Source organism: Mirounga leonina, unplaced genomic scaffold (genome assembly GCF_011800145.1).
Source record: "Mirounga leonina isolate KUSES-001 unplaced genomic scaffold, KU_Mleo_1.0 Mir_94, whole genome shotgun sequence".
Taxonomy (NCBI): Eukaryota; Metazoa; Chordata; class Mammalia; order Carnivora; family Phocidae; genus Mirounga; species Mirounga leonina.
The window spans coordinates 38,336,810-38,354,071 of NW_023270855.1; the positions used below are offsets into that span (position 1 = coordinate 38,336,810).

Genomic DNA, 17,262 nt, shown 5'->3' on the forward strand with positions numbered 1-17,262 from the left:
TCAACCGGCACTGGAGGGACAGTTGGGCACTTGGAGGGACCCAGAGTCACGCGCAAAGTTGAGAATTGGATGGAATCTAAGAGGTCTTCGGGCTCACCGCTTTTCCACTCTTCAGGAAGGCTTTGCTCAGCTCGGGCGACCAGCCATCTGGCAGCTTCTCCCTTGAGAAGCCCAGGAGGCTCCAGACGGCGCTTGGTCTCTGAAACGTTGCTGGCCAGCCCCTGCCCGCCACCGAGGGCTCTGCGTTCGCTGGGCCTGGGGCAGCCCTGGAGCTCAGCATTTGTGTGATTGATCTGGCTCCTCGTGGGCCTCCGTTGCAGTGGGAACTGGATGGAAAGCCAGAAGAGAAAAAGTAGAAACCTTTGGAAAGGAGAGGCCCATCAACCTTCACCTGAGGGCCAGCGGCTCCCCAAGGTACAGACAGGTTCACCTCCCTGCACCCTGGGACACTGCACTTTAACTGGGCCCCAAGGGCAAGCCCAGGGAAGGAGCCCTGAAGGGATCATTCCAGGTCTCAGCATGCGGAGCCGGTGGGCCACCGTTGCTAGCTCCCTGAAACCACCACTTCTGGGGAGTGGCCATCTCTGCCTTTGGGAAATATCCTGGCTCCCACAGCTGGAATGGCAAACCTACAGCTGGAAAGTGGAGCTGAGGGAGAAGGCCCTGGAACTACCTCCGGAAACCCGGGGCCCATGGCTGTAGCATCCAGCAGGACTTCTCTGGGACCCCAGATCCCTATCGATTTCATATGCTCCTTTCATACGCTCATTTTAAGTGATGCTTTGGAATATCTAGACCCAAATCCCCAAAGGCTGTGATCTGCTGCCCAGCCTGACGAGAGGATCCACACGGGGGGTTAAGCAAACAGATGCTGACATGGCTGACACCAGACAGCATGGGTTCAAATCCCAGCTCTGGCACTTAGGAGTGATTTTGGACAAGTCACCAAACCCCTGTTTCCTCGGCTGTAAATGGACGTGACACAAGCAAGTATCCCTTAGGGCTGGTGGGAGCATGCATTTAATTGACTCAACAAAGACACTTAGAACAGTGCCTGTAGAAGCTGCCAGTGTCCCGTGAGGCGAGCTGTGTGCAGGGGGCGCTCCAGGCGCTCAGAGGGCAGGGGGTCGGGCAGCTGCAGTGAAGGGGGGGGCAGAGTTGGCGTAGGCCCCCTCGTGGCCTCCAGGTCTGCCGTGACCCCAGAGCCCTCTGAGCGGCAGTATCTTGGGTTGCCTCCCGGCCACCCTCCCTCCCAAAAAGCAGCCAGCCTGGGTTGGACATAGCCTCTCTTTAATGAAAGTCATGGGGACTTGACACAGTGGGTCAGCTTGACCAGGGAAGTGTGACCTGCTTCATATGAAGCAGGTCAGATGCTGTCCTCTGCTGCCATGGTCCCAAGAAAGGACAGGTGTGCTGGCTGGGGGCTCAGAAGATGTCAGGGACGATATAGTCAGTGTAAACACCGTCGATCAGCCCTGCCCCATTGTTGTGGACGAACCAACAGGTCACCTCAGCCCCGTGCCGGGGGTCCTTGCTGTAGTCTTTTTGCAAGCCCCTGGGGAGATACAAAAAGCTGGGGTTACCTTTTGGACCAAGCAGGGCTGCACCCCCGCCCCCAGAAGCCCACTCCACCTATGTGACACCCGGTGCCCCGACCAATGATGGGAACACCAAAGGCAGAGATACTGGGAGAACAGCCCACCTACCTGGTGACCGTCAGCTGGTGGCTCTTCACCACCATTGTGGCATCTGTCTTTGTGGGGTCAGAGCCTGGGTGGGGGTCAGACACTTTAAAGTCAAAGGGGTGGAAGAATTGTCCTGGAAAGGCACATTGGAAGCAGCAGTTACCACTGGGGGGCCCTCGTACTCAGCAGGTGCTCACTGGAGGGTTAGAGAGCTGCCTGAATGTTTTTTCTTAAGGGCGTGACTATGTCTGATATGTTTTGGCATCAAAAGCCACCTTGTGTTCAGCTGCTATAAAGAAGCAGGTATATTGGCAGGTGGTTGTACCTCTTACCTTTTTGGACCAATTCCAAAAGAATCTGGCTGGGAAGAGAGGTCTGAGGGGTAGGTGCCCACAGACAGCAGGGTATGCAGGAAGCCGCAAGGAGAAGCCATGTGGCCAATGACTCACCCCTCCCGGGAGGTCTCGGGGACCTGGTCTGTCGGGACCTTTCTGCTAACCGGATCTCTCTCCCTGTTCGCCCCCCAGGCCCACATAAGCTTTAGTTTCGCCTTGTGTTTGATCACAGGCTTTCTGAGGGACAAGACCCTCGCCAGGACAAGCCCTCTTTGGAGCTCTGAGCCTCGATGGCCAAGTTGGAGGAGGGCCCTCCCTGGTGCCCAGCTGCAAGTCTGACCCATGGCGAACCCACTGGCTGCCACCACACACCCCCTAGCTCTGCCTGCCGGGCAGGTCATACCCAGCAGCCCGTGTGTCCGTGCCGACATCCGGTGACTATCCAGCACATAGAAGCCCAGGAAGTCCTGGTGGACGGAACTTCCCTTCCACACCCGGTGCAGGACGACCTCAAAAGTGCCCCCATCCTCCACAGACACCACCAGGTTCCTCCTCCTGTTGATGGTCACTACCACCCTGCAGGGCCGGGCGGCCATGAGGGCAGGTGCAGCTACATGGCACCCCTCTCCATTCAGCCGCCCTCATCCTCCTGGATCCAGTTCTCATGAGCTCCCCCACCCCCTCACTCCCAGATGGAAGGGTGTTACCTGCTACAAGTTGGAGGAGGGGAGGCCTTACAGTGTGCTAGGCCCTGTGCCAAGCCCTCCAATCAAGCTGCATCATTCATTTCTCACTCAGATCCTATAAGGCTCAGAGAGGGTAAGGAACTTGCCCAGGGTCACACAGCTGGTAAGCAGTAAAGCCAGGACTTGGACTCCAGCCTGTCTAATATCAAAGTCTGTGTTCTTTGACTGCCACTCATCATCTGTGTCCTCCACACTGGACTCTGCCCACTTCTTCCTATAACTCTGCCGCTGAGCATCAGCTCTGGTACTTGGCAGACTTTGGTGAATGAATGAGTGGAGGAAGGAATAAGCACAACACAAGGCATGCTCAGACAGGTGCTGAAAGAGAAGCCCAGAGAACTCTGGAGTTCAGCAGAGAAGAGACGAGATGGGTTTCAGGGAATAGGTGGTCTTTGTGCTGGGCCCAGGAGGTGAGTTGGCTTTGTTTGGTGGTGATGGGGAATGGACTGCAGGGCAAGGGCACCATGGAAGCCCAGGCATGCAGGCAGCTGGGCCTGGAGCACGGGTCCGGGAACAGAGGGAAATGGGTGGGTCCACGGGGCCCCACATGTCTGCCCAGCCCACACGGAGGTCACATGGATGTCATTCACTGACATGGCTCAGGGGACAAGGGCCCGGCAAGCTCAGGCAGCTCAGCTGGCTCTGGGGCTTCATACCTCCGCATCCCTCTCCACCCCTGCCCTGGCCTCCGCACCCAGGCCCTGGCCCCATCCTGGTTACTCGTGCTGCCGCAGTGAAGCCTGGTCCCTCCAGGAGAACACGGGTCCACCCGAGCCAGGGTTCAGTGTAATGTTCTGAGGAGTCACTTCCAGCTGAAAGCCCGTTGCAGGGTTCGCGATCCCCAGCCGGCCGAAGTATGTGCCCTCTTGCTGCCCAGGGCTGCTGGCCTTGTTGCCAATGAGCTGCCCATTCACTGAGAAGCCTGCAGTAGGGTGAGGGGCCATCCGGGTCAGGGAGGGCCCAGCTCTCGCTAGATGCCTGCCAGCCTGCCTTTGCTCATGCTGTGCCTCCCCCCTGGGAGACACCCACACTCCACCCATGCTACGCTGGCTCTGAGGGTCTCACCTCCCAAGGACTGGCTTTCAGGATTATCGGAGGCCACACAGCACCTCTCCCTGCCCCTCTCCTCCCACCACACTAACTACCTGCTACTTAGCCCTTGCCTCTGGGCCATGCCAGAGGTCTTGCCACCCCAAGGATAGGACTTGGGTCTGCTCCTTCTCTGTGGCCCTAATCCCTGACACAGGAGCAGGTAACAGAGGCCTCCTATGACCTGAGCAGTCCCAAAGCCCCCTCCTTGTCCTCACTACCCCAACATAGCCTGTCTCATGCTCTGAAATTGTCATCTGAGAATTTGTTCGCCTGTCTGTCTCCCTTCACTAAACTCCACAAGAACAGGGATTTCGGCTCAGTCCTGACTGCACCCGTAGGCCATAGGAGGTGCTTAGCAAACCCTTGCAGATGGCCTGACCAGACTGGGAGGGAGGGAGAGAGAGTGGCCCACGGACGGACAGGGAGTCATTCCCACCGCCTGAGCACTGCTGGGGGATGGACTCAGAGGCTCCATTAGGGAGGCGGGGCAGGATCACTACGTAACTTGCAGAACTTGGTACAAAATGAAAGTGAGGGGCCCCTTGTTCAAAAAAATGTTAAGAATTTCAAGACAACTAGAGCAGAGTATTAAACTGAGCATGGGCCCTTCTAAGCATCGGGTCACCCGTCCATGAAGCAGGTGCCATCTAGGGCCCAGGCAGGTAGATGGGAGAGAAGGAAGCAGGTTGAGCCCAGCCAGGTGACTGGGGCACACAGGCTGTGGGAAGTGGAGGCCACGGCCCCTGTCCTGTCCGTGGCTGGACGCTGAGGGCAGGGGAGTCCAGGCCCCACCCTGTCTGGCAAGGGGCATGATGTCACCCATACCTGTGTCCGGGTCCTGCACCAGGCTGAGGACCACGCCGGGCTCCTCATTGATATTGAAGCACAGAGGATCCTCCTTCTGGGGCACGTGGATGAGGAAGTGGGGATCGGTGTCCACTGGGGGCATAGCATGGAGTCCGTTAGATTGGGCATCGGGCAGGCGGGCTGGGGCCGGCCAGGAGCAAGGCAGGGGTGTCCCTCAGACCCTCCCCAGGACTCACCTCCAGTCACTTGGTTTGGCAACTGCTGGATGTTGGAACTGGATCGAGTCGGGGACGGCTGCAAAGCCGACAGCACGAACACTGGCGGGGAGTGAATGGCATTTAGGAGGACGGTACCCTGCTTCCCTGCAGCGGCTGGCTCCTCTTCCCAGGCCCCTCCACCCAGGCGGCAGGCCTGCAGCCACAGAGCAGGAGTGGCTGCCCCTGAGGCCTCCGGGTGTGCTGACCCCCGGTCTGTCTCCTTCCATGGGGACCTGGTGGAGCTGGTGGCACAAGGGGTCGCCAGGCCCGGTCAGGGGGCTGTTCTGAGGGTCCCGGTGACAGGCAGTGAGGAAGCCTCAGGCTGTCTGTCATTTCCTCCTCAGGCAAGTAGGGGCTTTGCTCAGGACTGAATGCACAGCCTGAGGGACAGCAATGTGGGGAGGAGAGAGGTAGAGATGTATGTCGGCGGGATGTGGCCTCTTACTCTTTTTGTGTCCCAGCATCTCTGTAGAGGACAATGACAGAGGACAGCATCACCCTCACCACCCCACCTGAGAGGCACACACCTCATTCCCCAAGGGCACCCCGGGCCCAGAGGCCACTCAGGCCTCGGCCGACCCTCCTGCTGGGGTCCCAGCCCACTCCTGGGCACTCCGCCTCCCCTCCCACCCCGGCCGCCCGGTAGACACAGGCTCACACAGAGGCCCGGAGGGAGGCTGCACAGGGGCTCCCCAGGCACACAGGGGGCAGCAGCTAGTTCGTGGTGAAGGGATGGAGGATGTGGAGCAGGGAGCCCCGTGCCTGGTGGCTGGAGCACGAGCTGCTTGCCCGGCCACTGGAAGCCCCTCCTGAAAACCAACTTGATTTAGAAACTCACCCAAGGGCAGAGAATCTGGAAGGGAGAGAAGGGGAAGAGAATTAAAGCCCCGGAGGTTTTTGGCCCTCAGAATCTTCCCTAGACCCACAGCCCGCCCCTTTACAGAGCACATACCCTCAGGGGGCTTGTCGATGACGGGCTCCAGGCCGTCCTCGTCTGTCATGCCCCTGATGGTCATGGAGGTCAGCGGGGTCACGAACTGGTAGGCCAGCGACATCTGCAGGGCCTTGGCCGTCACGTCGGCCTTCTCCTTCCCCTCTAACCTCATCCTGAGAGACACAACACCTGCTCCAAGCCCCGCAGCCTGGACGACAGCAGACTCGCACTCCCTGGCCGTTTTTTGCTCATTTGTTCACTCACTCACTCATTCAGCAAACACGTGTGGGGCACCTGCCGTGCTCCTGTCCCGTGGTTGCCTTCAAGGACCTCATGATTTAAAGCCTTCGCGTGGGGAAAACCTGGAGATGTGGTAGGGCTGAGGGACGTGTCTCAGAAAGATACAGAGAATTAAACCTCTGTGAGATTCTGGGCAAGTGGTCTAGCTTCTCTGTGCCTCAGCGTGCTCATCTGTGAAATGGGGATAATGAGGGAACTGCCCTGTGGGTTGTGGGGATGAACCGAGCGTGTCTGGACACAGCAGTCCCATGGAAAGGGCAGCCTCCCCTTGCCTGGCCGCTCAGCAGGGGCAAACCGTGGCCCACCCACACTGTTGACTAACTGGTTGATATTAACCCAGTGAGCAAAGCCGAAGGCCATGAATCTGACCTGCTCCCAACCTCGAAGGCCCAGATGCACCCCTTCTCCGTTCACCTCATTGGTCCAGAGGCCCCGGTGTCCACCCCCCCGCACGGGTCCTACCGCTTGGCCAGCAGCTCCTGGATGGTGAGGTAGGCCCAGAGGCGTTCCACGTGGTTCTCCAGCATGTGGCCCCGCTCCTGGAGCAGTTTCTTCATCTCCTCCTCATCCACCAGGCAGGTCGTCTTGAATTCTCGGGCCTCCTGGGGGTCACGATGGGGAGAGGGGCCGAGCACCATGAGGAGCACAACCACTGGCCGGCGCTCCAGGCTCCCAGGGGCCCCACACCTGTGCCCGGTCTCTGTGTTTTGTCCACCTCACTGCCCTTCCCCGAGCCTGCTCTCTTCACCCTCACTCAGACCTTCATCCCACAAACGTTTGCTGAGCACTCTCAGTGGGGCAAACTGGCCTCGGCTCTGGGGATCCCAGGGATGGGAGGAGCAGGCCCTGCCCCCCTGAAGTTACTCTCTCTGGGGGCTGCCATCAAGCAGCCAGCTGTTTCCACCATGTTCCACTCCTCCAAAGGCCCACCACAGCCCCGCACACAAATGCTGCTCTCTCCCAAGCCTCAGGAGCTGGGACTCGCCCGCGGAGGGTGTCTCATGCACCGGGCACTGCGCAACATAGTGCGCAGAGTCTTTCATTCGCTCTGCACAACTCTCCAGTGCAATATCACCCTGTGCTACAGAGAGGGAAACTGAGGCCCAGAGAGCTGGACCTATTAGCTCAAGGTCACCCAGGGTGGAGCCAGGGTCCAGCTCAGCTTTCTTTACTCAAAGTCTCGGTTCTGAACCCTTGACCACACAGCAAGGTGTGACTCCACAGCCTGTGGTCAGGGTCCGGGTCCCACACGCCTGTGACCCCCGCGGTGTGCACATGCACACACATGCCGCGCTGGGGCACAAAGCTGGGTGCACATGAAGTGTTCAGGAAAAGGTTGTCAGGTGACAAAGAAGACACTGGTCTCTTACTCTCTCATGCCTTGTGGGGGAATGATGTAAGGAGTAGCAGGTGATCCATTTTTGGTCAAGGGACTACAACTACAACCAAGGCCACCTTGGTCCCACTCCAGCCCCTCGCCAGGCTGCCTGCATGCGGGAATGCTCAGGCCTGGGGGAGAGGGGGTGGCGCGGTGCACGGGTGGGGACACTTCTCTGACAAAAGAGAGGCCTGGGGCAAGGGGAACAGGGGTGGAGAACAGGTGTGGTTTTGGAACCTCTGGGTGCTGCCTGATCTTTCCCCCCTCCGCAGCCCACTGTTTACCCCACGGGCCAACACGTCAGCCTTGAAAGTGCCCAGTTTGTGGTCTTCGATGCGCCCGGCCACCACGATCTCCGAGCCTTCGTAGTACTGTTTATGGTGGTGCTGGGTCAGGGCTGAGACGGTGTCCCGGGGGTAGAGCAGCGCCACGTCCATCAGGAGGGGGTTGGCTACCTGGTCGTAGAAACCCTGTAGGCGGAGGTGGGGCACAACCTCAGAGCTGATGGGTCCCCGTGGGCACCCAATGGGAGACCTGCTCACAGAGTGGGGTGTTGGGATCCCCACTCTGCAGATGGAATTGCAGGCTCATAGGTCTTAAGGAACTGGTTTGAGATCACACAGCTGATTCAAACCGCACTCAAGAGCTTTATCTGCTCCTCTGGGTATCCACGTGGGCTCCCCAATGGCTCGCCTGCCATTGACGGTGCGCTGTGGGGCGAAGGGGGTGGGAGGAGACCTGCAGCTGCTGGGTGGCGTCGTGGTCCTCATAAATTCTCTGGGCCTGTCCGTTGTTCTCCATGGACATGATCTCCAGGAAGTTCAAGTCCACGTTGTGGCCAAAGCCCAAGTTGTAGAGCGGGAACCTGCCCCGGATGGCGTTGTGGACGTTCTTGAGGATTTGGGAACGGTCTGTCACCCCTGCAGCCACACACCCAGGCAGGGCCAGGATACTGAATCACAGGCATGTAGGGCACAAGGGGCCTTTGGGGCACAGTCTCTGGGGGCCAGGCCTCCTGTCTCAGACCCCCGCCTATCTCCTGTCCCCACCAGCATCTTGAGGCAACATCTCCTGCTGGCTCAGTGGGCGACTACAAAAGACAGGATTCTGCTCTAAACCCTCGCATAGGTCATTGCCATGGCCTGTGAGGTCCTGCCAACCTTCCCACCCTTGTTCCACCTCGTCTGCACAGGCCTGCTGTTTTCAGGCAGGCCCTTCCATTGTACACACTTTTTTTTTTTTTTTGCTCAAGCTACTCCTGCTGCCAGACATCCCTTCCTGCTTTCCTTTTCTTCCTTCCAGCCTGAGCTCATGGGTCACCTCCTCCAGGAGGCCTCCTGGGACCCTGCCTGGGCCAGATGCCCCTGATCCTATAGCCTCCTGGCACCCTGTTCTTTCAGGGCCCTCAACAGAGGGACTGCTCCTGGGTCTGGCACCCCAGTGGACCCTGTGCTCCTTAAGGACAGAGGCGAATCTTGTTCTCTCGGTATCTCTTCTTGGTCCCTAGTCCTATGCTTGGCACACAGTTGGTGCTGAATACCTAGTTCATTAAACTCAACCTGGGAATCCTGCCTATCGTCTTGGGATCTGAGTAACCCTGTGTCATACAGATACTTCCCCAGGTACCCAGCTCAGCATAGAAGTATGCCTTGTAACTCCCGAATTCTGTCTTTAGATCAGACAGGCTTGACTTTGCCCCGAGCCTTTCTGCACCCCCTGTAGCATCTCCAGTGGCTGGATTTCCAAGCACAGCTCGAACGCCTTCCGTAACAAAGAGATCACCACCTCCCAGCCCAGGCCTTGAGGTGCTTACCCTCTGTGGGCTCGCCGTCTGTCAGCATGATGAGAATGGAGGCATGGTTGCTGAGTTTGGGGAGGCTCCCATGAGCTTGGTTCAAGATCTCGATTCCCTGGAGCAAACCTCCATTCAGGTTTGTGGCTGCAAAGGAAGGAAAGTAGGCCAGTGTATGCCCTCATTCCAAGAGGGCAGAGGCGACGCCAGAGTGACTCGAGACCCCTGCCCTTACCCCCAGCCAGGAAGAAACGCCGCACGAAGTCTTGAGCCGCTCGAAGATTGGTGGGGGATGCCTGCACCAGCGAGCCCCTCCATGATTGCACTTCAGACCCAAAGAGGACCAGGTCGAAATAGTCCCCTGGCCGCATGTCCCCCAGGATTTTAAGGAGCGCCTCCTTGGTCTGTAATGACAGGACAGTTGGTGGAGGGACATGGCCCCAGGAGAGTGTCTCCTGTCGGCTCCAGATATGCATTTGAGAGATCCACAGGGCAGAGGCACACAGTGGACAAGTGGGAGGGGATGGACAGGACAGACAGGTGGTGTCAGGAGAGGAGTGTCCTGTGGAGCCCCGGGGGTGGATGAGGGGACAGAGAAGGCAAGGGGAGCCCGCATGGGGAGAAGAAATGACCAGGAGCTCAAACAGGGCAGAATCAAGAAAGAGTGTCTAAAACTCGGCTGGTGGAGCCATGGCTCTCAGAGCATCGTGGGCAGTGGGCTGTCCCTGCTGCCAGACACCTCCCCAGGGACAGCCATGATCGCCCCTGGCATGTTCCATGTACCCCCCATCGCTAGACCCACGACCCCGCAAGCACCCCACTGCGCTACTGAGGAGAAGGGGATCCACCTGCCTCGGTGGTACTGTGAGAACGGGGCTGATGCCAGAGCCCCCGACTGCTGGGAAGAGCAGAAATCCGAAACCCAGACTCTGGCGACAACACCAGCGTGGGGTGGGGGCTGGGGCTGGAGAAGCTCCTTCTGGGGGACTTGCTTAAAGCCGCAGTTTACCTGTTTCACTTTCTGGCCTTCCATGGAGGTGCTAATGTCAATCACAAACACCACGTTCTTGTTCAGGTTCGTCAGGTTTTGGGGAGCGAAGAAGTGGGCAAAGTGGTTATTGGCAACCTGAAACACAAGGGAACAAGTGAGGCCCTTGTCACAAGCACCCCCTGCCTGGGCCTCTGAGTCGGGCTGGAAGCTTCGGACTCACCAGGAGGTCGCAGAGTTGGTCTCGATTGACATCGTAGGTCACCTTGAAGTCCCCATTCAGCAAGGATGTGGAGCACGTGGGGCAGGATTGCTGCTGACCCACAGTAGGGCGGAAGAGCACGTGACCCTGGAAAGGTGGAGGGTGTGAGTACACACCTATAAGGTGGTAGGAGAGAAGACCTGTTTCTTCGCGTATATGCTTCTGAAACATTGGGCTTTTCTACAACAAGTGTTGCCACTTTGGGTGCAAAATAAAAGCGGTATGAGAACAAGAGACATCGGTCAACTCAAACTGTGGAGTAAAGAAGCAAGGCTACAACACTGTGCTGGAAAACAGAACCCCCTCCCTTCGCCCCCCGCCACTGTAGACAAAGAACAGAGGCTGGGAGGAAGGACCCAGGGTGGAAGCTGGAAGCTAAGATCTGGTTCGACTTGGTGTTGGTGCTCAGGGAATTAGGGATGGGTTTTACTCAATACTTTTCTAGACTTGTAACTTTTTGTTTTTTCCTTAAATACTTTTTAATTTTTACTTTTCATTTATTTGTTTGTTATAAAAGTAAGATATACTCATCAAAACCCCCTCCAAAACTTGAAAAGGATGGTTAGGAAGACACAGACCCACCCCTTGGTCCCCTACTAAAAGCAAGCATGTTTGCTAATACTCCGGGTATCCTACTTTGTTTAAAAAAGAACCCCTCCAAAACTGTAAGAAACATTTCCTTTACGTGAATTATGATGGAGTCACTACCAAAGGGAAGTGGGAACTAAAGGGTTTGTTCCTGGCTCCAGTTGAGAGCAAACTAGGAAGCAGGGCACTGGCTGGGTATTACCCACTCATATGCCACAATCCGCCAGGACCAGGGGAAGGGGCAAGCAGGGGACTTCAGGAATTCCTGCAGACGGGAGGTGCATGGCAAGTGGTAAGTGGTGAGGTAGACCAAAGCCTTCCCAAACTGAGTTCTGTTTCCTAGAGCCCCGGAGCTTGCGATCCTAACTGCAACAGCGTCTGAGATTTCTTCATGTGCCCTTTATTTCCCTGAATGCTTTCCCAAGGGTGTGACACAGCAAAGAGGAAACTGAGGCTCAAGCAAGTCAGCAGCTCACCCCAAACCATGCAAACCAGCGTGGGCGCTTCCCCAGCCTCGGCACGCAGGCTTTTGCTAAGCTGCTCTGAGAACCAGGGGTACCGAGTTCCCTGGGATACCTACCATGAAATGCCTATGTCCCTCACTAGGGCAGCCTGCAGCCCCTGCCTGGTTCCCAGACCAAACCTGGACACTCCATGAGGGGTTGAGCCAGGCTGAGAAGTCCCAAGGGCCTGCCACCACTCCAGCCATCCCACACACCTGTTTCCCTGAGAAGGACTTCTTGATGAGTTGACTTTCCAGTTCCTTGGGGAGGAAGGAGGCCTGGGCATCCAGCTTGCTGATCCCCTGAGGCTCAAAGATGTCCACGTCGATCTGCATCATTGAAGCCCCCAGGCTCCCATTGAGGCCATCAAGACTCAGCCGAGAGCCAACTGATGTCCTGGCCACCCACTGTGTGCAGTACCCACCCAGCCATCAGCACAGGGCCTGGCATGTTGTAGGCACTCCAAAAACATAGGCCAAATGAAGGTGTGCAAGCCTGGGCCCCTCAATTCAGCCACCATTGAAGTGCCAGTGACAATCACAGCCCCTTCGGCTGCCCGGGCTTTCTGGTCTACCAACCACTGGGACATTCAATATCTCTCGTGATCCTTGTGGCAGCTCTGGGACATGCAAGCAGCCCCATTTAACAGATGAGCAAGCCAAGGCTCAGAAAGGAGGGGGAGGCTGGTAGCTCCCTGCCCACAAAGAGCCCACTAGAGACCGCCCAAGGAGTCAGTCCCCTTCCCGTGTGCTCAGGCCTGGGACGCCACCTTGTGTGCCCTGAGCCAGGGCTCGGAGCCATGGTGAGAGAGAGGCAAGAGCCCTGTTCCCAAGATGGCTCCCCTGCAAATGGTCACCTGCAATCTACCTCGAAATGATGCACCAGCTGCTTGGGCTTGACTTTGATGACAATGTCGTACTGCTTGAGTTTTCGCTTCAGCACCTCCTCGTAGGTCAGCCGGAATGTGGCCTTGCTCCGGGGCCCGATGGTGAGGTGGATGGTGAATTGCTCCATTGCTCTCCCCGAGGCCCTGGACATACCGCCATTGGCCACAACAGAACAGACAAATGGTGAGTGACATGTGGGTCCTTGTCACCTAAAGCATGGCCCTCAGAATCAATTTCTCTTACATTCATGCTACTCCCGGGTCTCTTGGCCCTTCACCCTTGTCTTAATTGGATGGTCAGGGTCAAGGTCAGGGCCCAAGGACAGGACCCCCTTCTCCCAGAGGCTGGTCTGAGAGGTAGGCAGGTCGGCACCAGCCCTGTCTAGCTCACCTGTACTGGCATTTGGGTTCAGGCAGCTTGCTCACTTCCCATCAGCCTGGGGCTGTTCCCCAGCCAAGGCCACCTTGCCGCCCTCAGGTCCATCCTGGCTGGGGAGGGCGGCACCAGAGACCGGGGCAGCAGGGCCCAGAACTCACCTGACAAGGCCGGCATTCTCTCCAGAGATGGCAGCTTTCCGGTACTGCTTCCACGCGGACACTTTGTCCTTTATGTCCCCGATGAATGCGTTTCCATCTGCTGTGCTACAGAGAGGAAGAAGCCCTCAGGGGAAGTGCCCCTGCCCCTGACCACTAAGGTCCTTCATAGCTGAGATCCTCCCAGCCCAGACCTGGAGAAGGCCTGGTCCTGGTGAACACTCATGGGAGGCACCTCCTGCCACCTCCCACTGCCCACAGAGTTTTTTGGGGTTCCCACGGCAGTGAGGGGGGCAGCCATGGCCACAGAATCCAACAAGAGATCTCGGGTGCGGGCCTTTGCTCCTTGGGCCCTCTGCTGAAAACATACTGTCAGAGGCCCCACTTTGCTCTCCAAGATGGGAGCCCAGAACAGACCCAAGCGGCTTGACCATCCCCTCCAAGCTGGTGCTGGCCTATGGCACTTTTGGAAAGAAGGAGATGATCTGCACTGTCCAGCCACCCAGAGCCATGGCTTGGGGCTGGGTCTGATGAATGGACAGCTCTGGGTGTGGGAGTCAGGCAGGCACGCACATGGCAAAGTCACTGATGAAGGCCGTCTTGGGGATTTCCACATCGAAGGCCACTTCCTTGGCTTCATCGGCACTGTTGACCACTTGGCTGGTGATGACATAGTGGGCAAAGCGAGAGGTGACTTTGCAGTTGACTTTCAAACTCCGGATGGTCACGCCGTCGACGGCCTAGAGTGAGATGTGAGGGGGCTGTGGCTGGGAGGGGGGAGGGGGGCCTCTGAACCAGTGAGAGACCCCTGTGTTGTGGGGGGGCTCAGCACCCAGCTCAGAAGCCAGGTGCCCAAAGAACAGACCAGCCCTTCTGGGAAGACCCACTCTAGCCTCTCTGTTGGAGACCGCACAGTGGGGCGTGCAAACCCCCATTTCTGGGAAATGGAGTCCCTCTGCCCAGGGCACTGATAGAAGGGCACCCCTTGAAGCATGGGGGAAAACAGGCTGTAATATGGCCCCACCACAGACCCCTTTGCAGAGACTCTCACTCACTGTGTCCACAGTCTGTTGCTTCTGTAAAACAAAACCGGGACAAGTGTGAGTGGGAATGTGCAGCGGACCATAGCTTATCTGCTAAGGGGTGGGAGTGGGACACAGTCTGTGTCCTCTACCCCTCAGCCTCACCTCCCCCTCGCTGCTTGGACATCACCTCTCTGGTCAGTGGTGGTCAAGGTGGGTGGGGGTGGCCCCGGGCTCTGGGGTGAGGGTCTTGTGTCCCTCCTGGGCCCATCCTGGCCCAGCTGCCTGTTTCTGGCCTGAGGGTTTACCCACATACCTTGCTGACTTTGGGCCTGCCTGTGGGTGAACCCTGAGTGGGCATGGCCTGCAGGACGAGGAGAGAGGCCAGGTACACGCACAGTAGCGCCCGCAGCCCCATGGTGCCGTCCATGGTCTCAAGGCTCTGGCTGCCTCGTCACTTCGCTCAGACCGTTAATCAATAAAGTGCTAGATAAACATGGATTAAACATTAGACAAGGTGAAGGCAAATATTACAATTGGGGGGATCAAAATTTAACAGTGAAATCTTTCTCCTTGGGGGGATTCCCAGCTGTGTAAACTCCTGACCAGACTTGGACGGAGCCCCTTTGAATGGAGCCGCACTCAGCTGACATGAAGGGTGAAGACCCCGATGGCTCATCTTATCCTGGGTCTGGCACAGGCAACACCAGTAATATGGTGACATGCGTCAAGAAGCCACAGTTAAAAGTGGACTTCTGAAGTTCGTTAGATGTTACTTTCAAAATTTTTTAAGTACCAGCAAACTTTTCACAGTTACAGTCTGGCCAGGGTGGCAGATAGTACAGCTTCCCAAGTGTCTGCCCACGCCCATGTCTCTAGCCACACCAACCCTAGCAGTGGTTCTGCCAGAGGCCGTCTGGCCAGTCCTGGGGATGCTTAATGGGTGACCTGTGCTTTCGGACAGTTACTTCATCTCTCTGGACCTTCACATCCAAATTTGGAAAGAACAGAAGTAAGCCTCATCGCTCCTCCACCTGCGCAGGGATGCCTGGCCGGTAAAGAGGAGGCAAAGATGAATACTGTGTTTTCGTAATGGAGGGCTGAGTACGTGCCACGCATCGATCTAAGCCCTTTGCTGTCTCCTTTTATCCTCACGGTGTCCCTGGGACATTGGTCCCACAGCAGACGACAGGTCTTCAAACCCAGATCTTTCAGACTCCAAAGCCCAAGCCTATCAGGTACTGACAGAAATGCCTCTGCATCATTAGGAAGAAAGGAGATGCAGAGTTGAAAACCCCAGGGACCACTTTGGGACCTTCAATTTCTTAATTTTTCTGCCCAAACTCTCCCTGTCTCCCACAAGCCACAGCACACAGGGCAGACATGGCCCTGGTCAATCCACACCATGGCCCTAGGTGGGATGTGCTGGCTGCCGTGACCCTGTTGGGGTGAGGGGGCCCAGAGGCCATTTTGATCTCTGTTTGCTTGTCTCGGACTTTGTCTCTCAGAACAGCTTCTGGGAAAAAGTTTATCATATCCAGGCCAGAATGACCTTCTGGTCTGTTTTCTGGCCTTTGTGGAAAATGAGATGGGTCAACATGAAATTGCATTTGAGGTTCTGTTGATTTCCTGCACAAGTATCAACCTAGCCTTGGTGGGTTAGGCATGGTGCCAGGCTCCAGGACACAATAATGACCTCGAGTACCTTGCTGTATTCAGTGAGCTGATGCATTGGGAAAAAGAGCCAGAGGACTCAAAAGAAGCCCAGTGAGTGTCAGGAGTGTCAGAAGCTAAAGAGGAGCACGAAGGAGCTGTAGTAACCTGGGAGAGGCATAGTTCACTCCCATAGGGCTTAGGGGAAGCCTCCTGGAGGAGGTGCCTGGGAAACAGAGCAGCCCTTGGGCAGGGGGAGGAGGAAGGACAGGGAGAGAAAATGGGTGGGTAGGTGTGAAGCATGCTTGCAGAAGGTGCAGTTGTCTGCACCTTGCGTCATGGAAGCAGGACCTGATGAAGAGGGTGGTGAAGGAGGCTCAGAAGTGGTTTGAGACCAGCCTGGCATAGAGGTCTGAAAGGGTCCCATCTTTTAGGTGGAAAACACTAAAGATCTTTTGAGCAGGGATGTGGTAAGATCGAGACTGGACTGTTGGGAGACGGCCAGCACCAAGCTTGGTCCATAGAACTACATTTGTCTGGCTTGTGGGGAGGAGAGAGGGTATGGGGAGAGTTAATAGTGACTAGTGCCTGGCCATCTTCTCAACATCTTTTGTGTCCTACCTCATGTACTGCTCACAACTAACCCCCAAGAGATGGGTACTGTTACTGCTCCCATGTTACAGATGAAGAGGAGAGGTGACTCGCCCAGTCACCACTAGCCCAAGCCACCCTCATCTCTCACCTACATGGCTGCTCCCCTTACTTCCACCCTACTCCTTCAGTGTACTTTCTGGCAGCAACCAGAGCCATCATTTAAAAATGTTGATCTGCTTGAGACCTTTCCCTGTCTTACACATTTCCGGGTCCTGAATGGTCTGCCCCACTGACCCCTCGTTCTCACCCAGCCATGCCCCCCCTTCCTTGAGTCTCTCAGCTTCAACCATACAGACTTTTTTTCCAATCTATGTAGGCAGATGCTTTTTCACTCATTCATTCATCAGCCCCACTTCATCCTCCATTCACACCTGCTGTGTGCCGCCAACCCCATGTCAACTGCTGGGGTTGGGGTCTTGAAGTAGACAGGGCTGGCCCAGTGCTGAGTTCAGACTGAGAACTGCGGAGGTGAAGTCACAAAATAAGTCCATTGAGCCTTAGCATATGATGCTCCCTTTGCCTGAAGAAGTTTTCCTTCAAACTTCAGTTCAAGGAATGATTGCTTAGGACAACTTCCCCTGGATGACCAGGCTGGACCTGATGACCTTTCAGCATGACATTGACCTTAGTTGGCAATGATAACGTATTAGCACACTTCTTTGATTAATGATCACCTCTCTCTTCAACTGTAAGCCCTACAGGGACAGGACTTTGTCTGTCTTATTCACTTTGCGCCTCCAGGGCAGGGCACTAGCCTTGCACCATGCATGCCCATACTAAATGTCTGCAGAGTGAATGATAGGTTTGAAGAAGAGCAAGTTGGAGGAGGTAAAAAGTGAAGAGAAG

General features: G+C 56.5%; 1 protein-coding gene across 1 annotated transcript; it reads right to left on the bottom strand.

Annotated features, from left to right (window-relative positions):
* Positions 1 to 1,273: 1,273 nt before the first annotated feature.
* Positions 1,274 to 14,591, bottom strand: ITIH1 (inter-alpha-trypsin inhibitor heavy chain 1). The gene is made up of 22 exons (XM_034997139.1): positions 14,426 to 14,591; positions 14,143 to 14,163; positions 13,661 to 13,827; positions 13,091 to 13,195; positions 12,535 to 12,697; positions 11,883 to 11,996; positions 10,538 to 10,663; positions 10,336 to 10,452; positions 9,562 to 9,730; positions 9,348 to 9,473; positions 8,273 to 8,454; positions 7,819 to 8,004; positions 6,619 to 6,758; positions 5,875 to 6,029; positions 5,761 to 5,775; positions 5,368 to 5,388; positions 4,902 to 4,982; positions 4,684 to 4,797; positions 3,487 to 3,688; positions 2,424 to 2,596; positions 1,707 to 1,818; positions 1,274 to 1,555 (listed from the first exon to the last, which is right to left on the bottom strand). Exons 1-22 carry the CDS (start codon positions 14,537 to 14,539, stop codon positions 1,426 to 1,428), a joined length of 2,733 nt encoding a protein of 910 aa, XP_034853030.1. The 5' UTR covers positions 14,540 to 14,591; the 3' UTR covers positions 1,274 to 1,425.
* Positions 14,592 to 17,262: the final 2,671 nt, after the last annotated feature.

Coding starts and splice junctions, on each gene's coding strand:
- ITIH1 (XM_034997139.1), bottom strand. CDS start 14,539: ATGGACGGCACCATGGGGCTGCGGGCGCTACTGTGCGTGTACCTGGCC. Junction 12,698..13,090: donor GAGAATGCCGGCCTTGTCAG/GTGAGTTCTGGG, acceptor CGGTATGTCCAG/GGCCTCGGGGAGAGCAATGG. Junction 3,689..4,683: donor GGTGCAGGACCCGGACACAG/GTATGGGTGACA, acceptor ACCCTACTGCAG/GCTTCTCAGTGAATGGGCAG.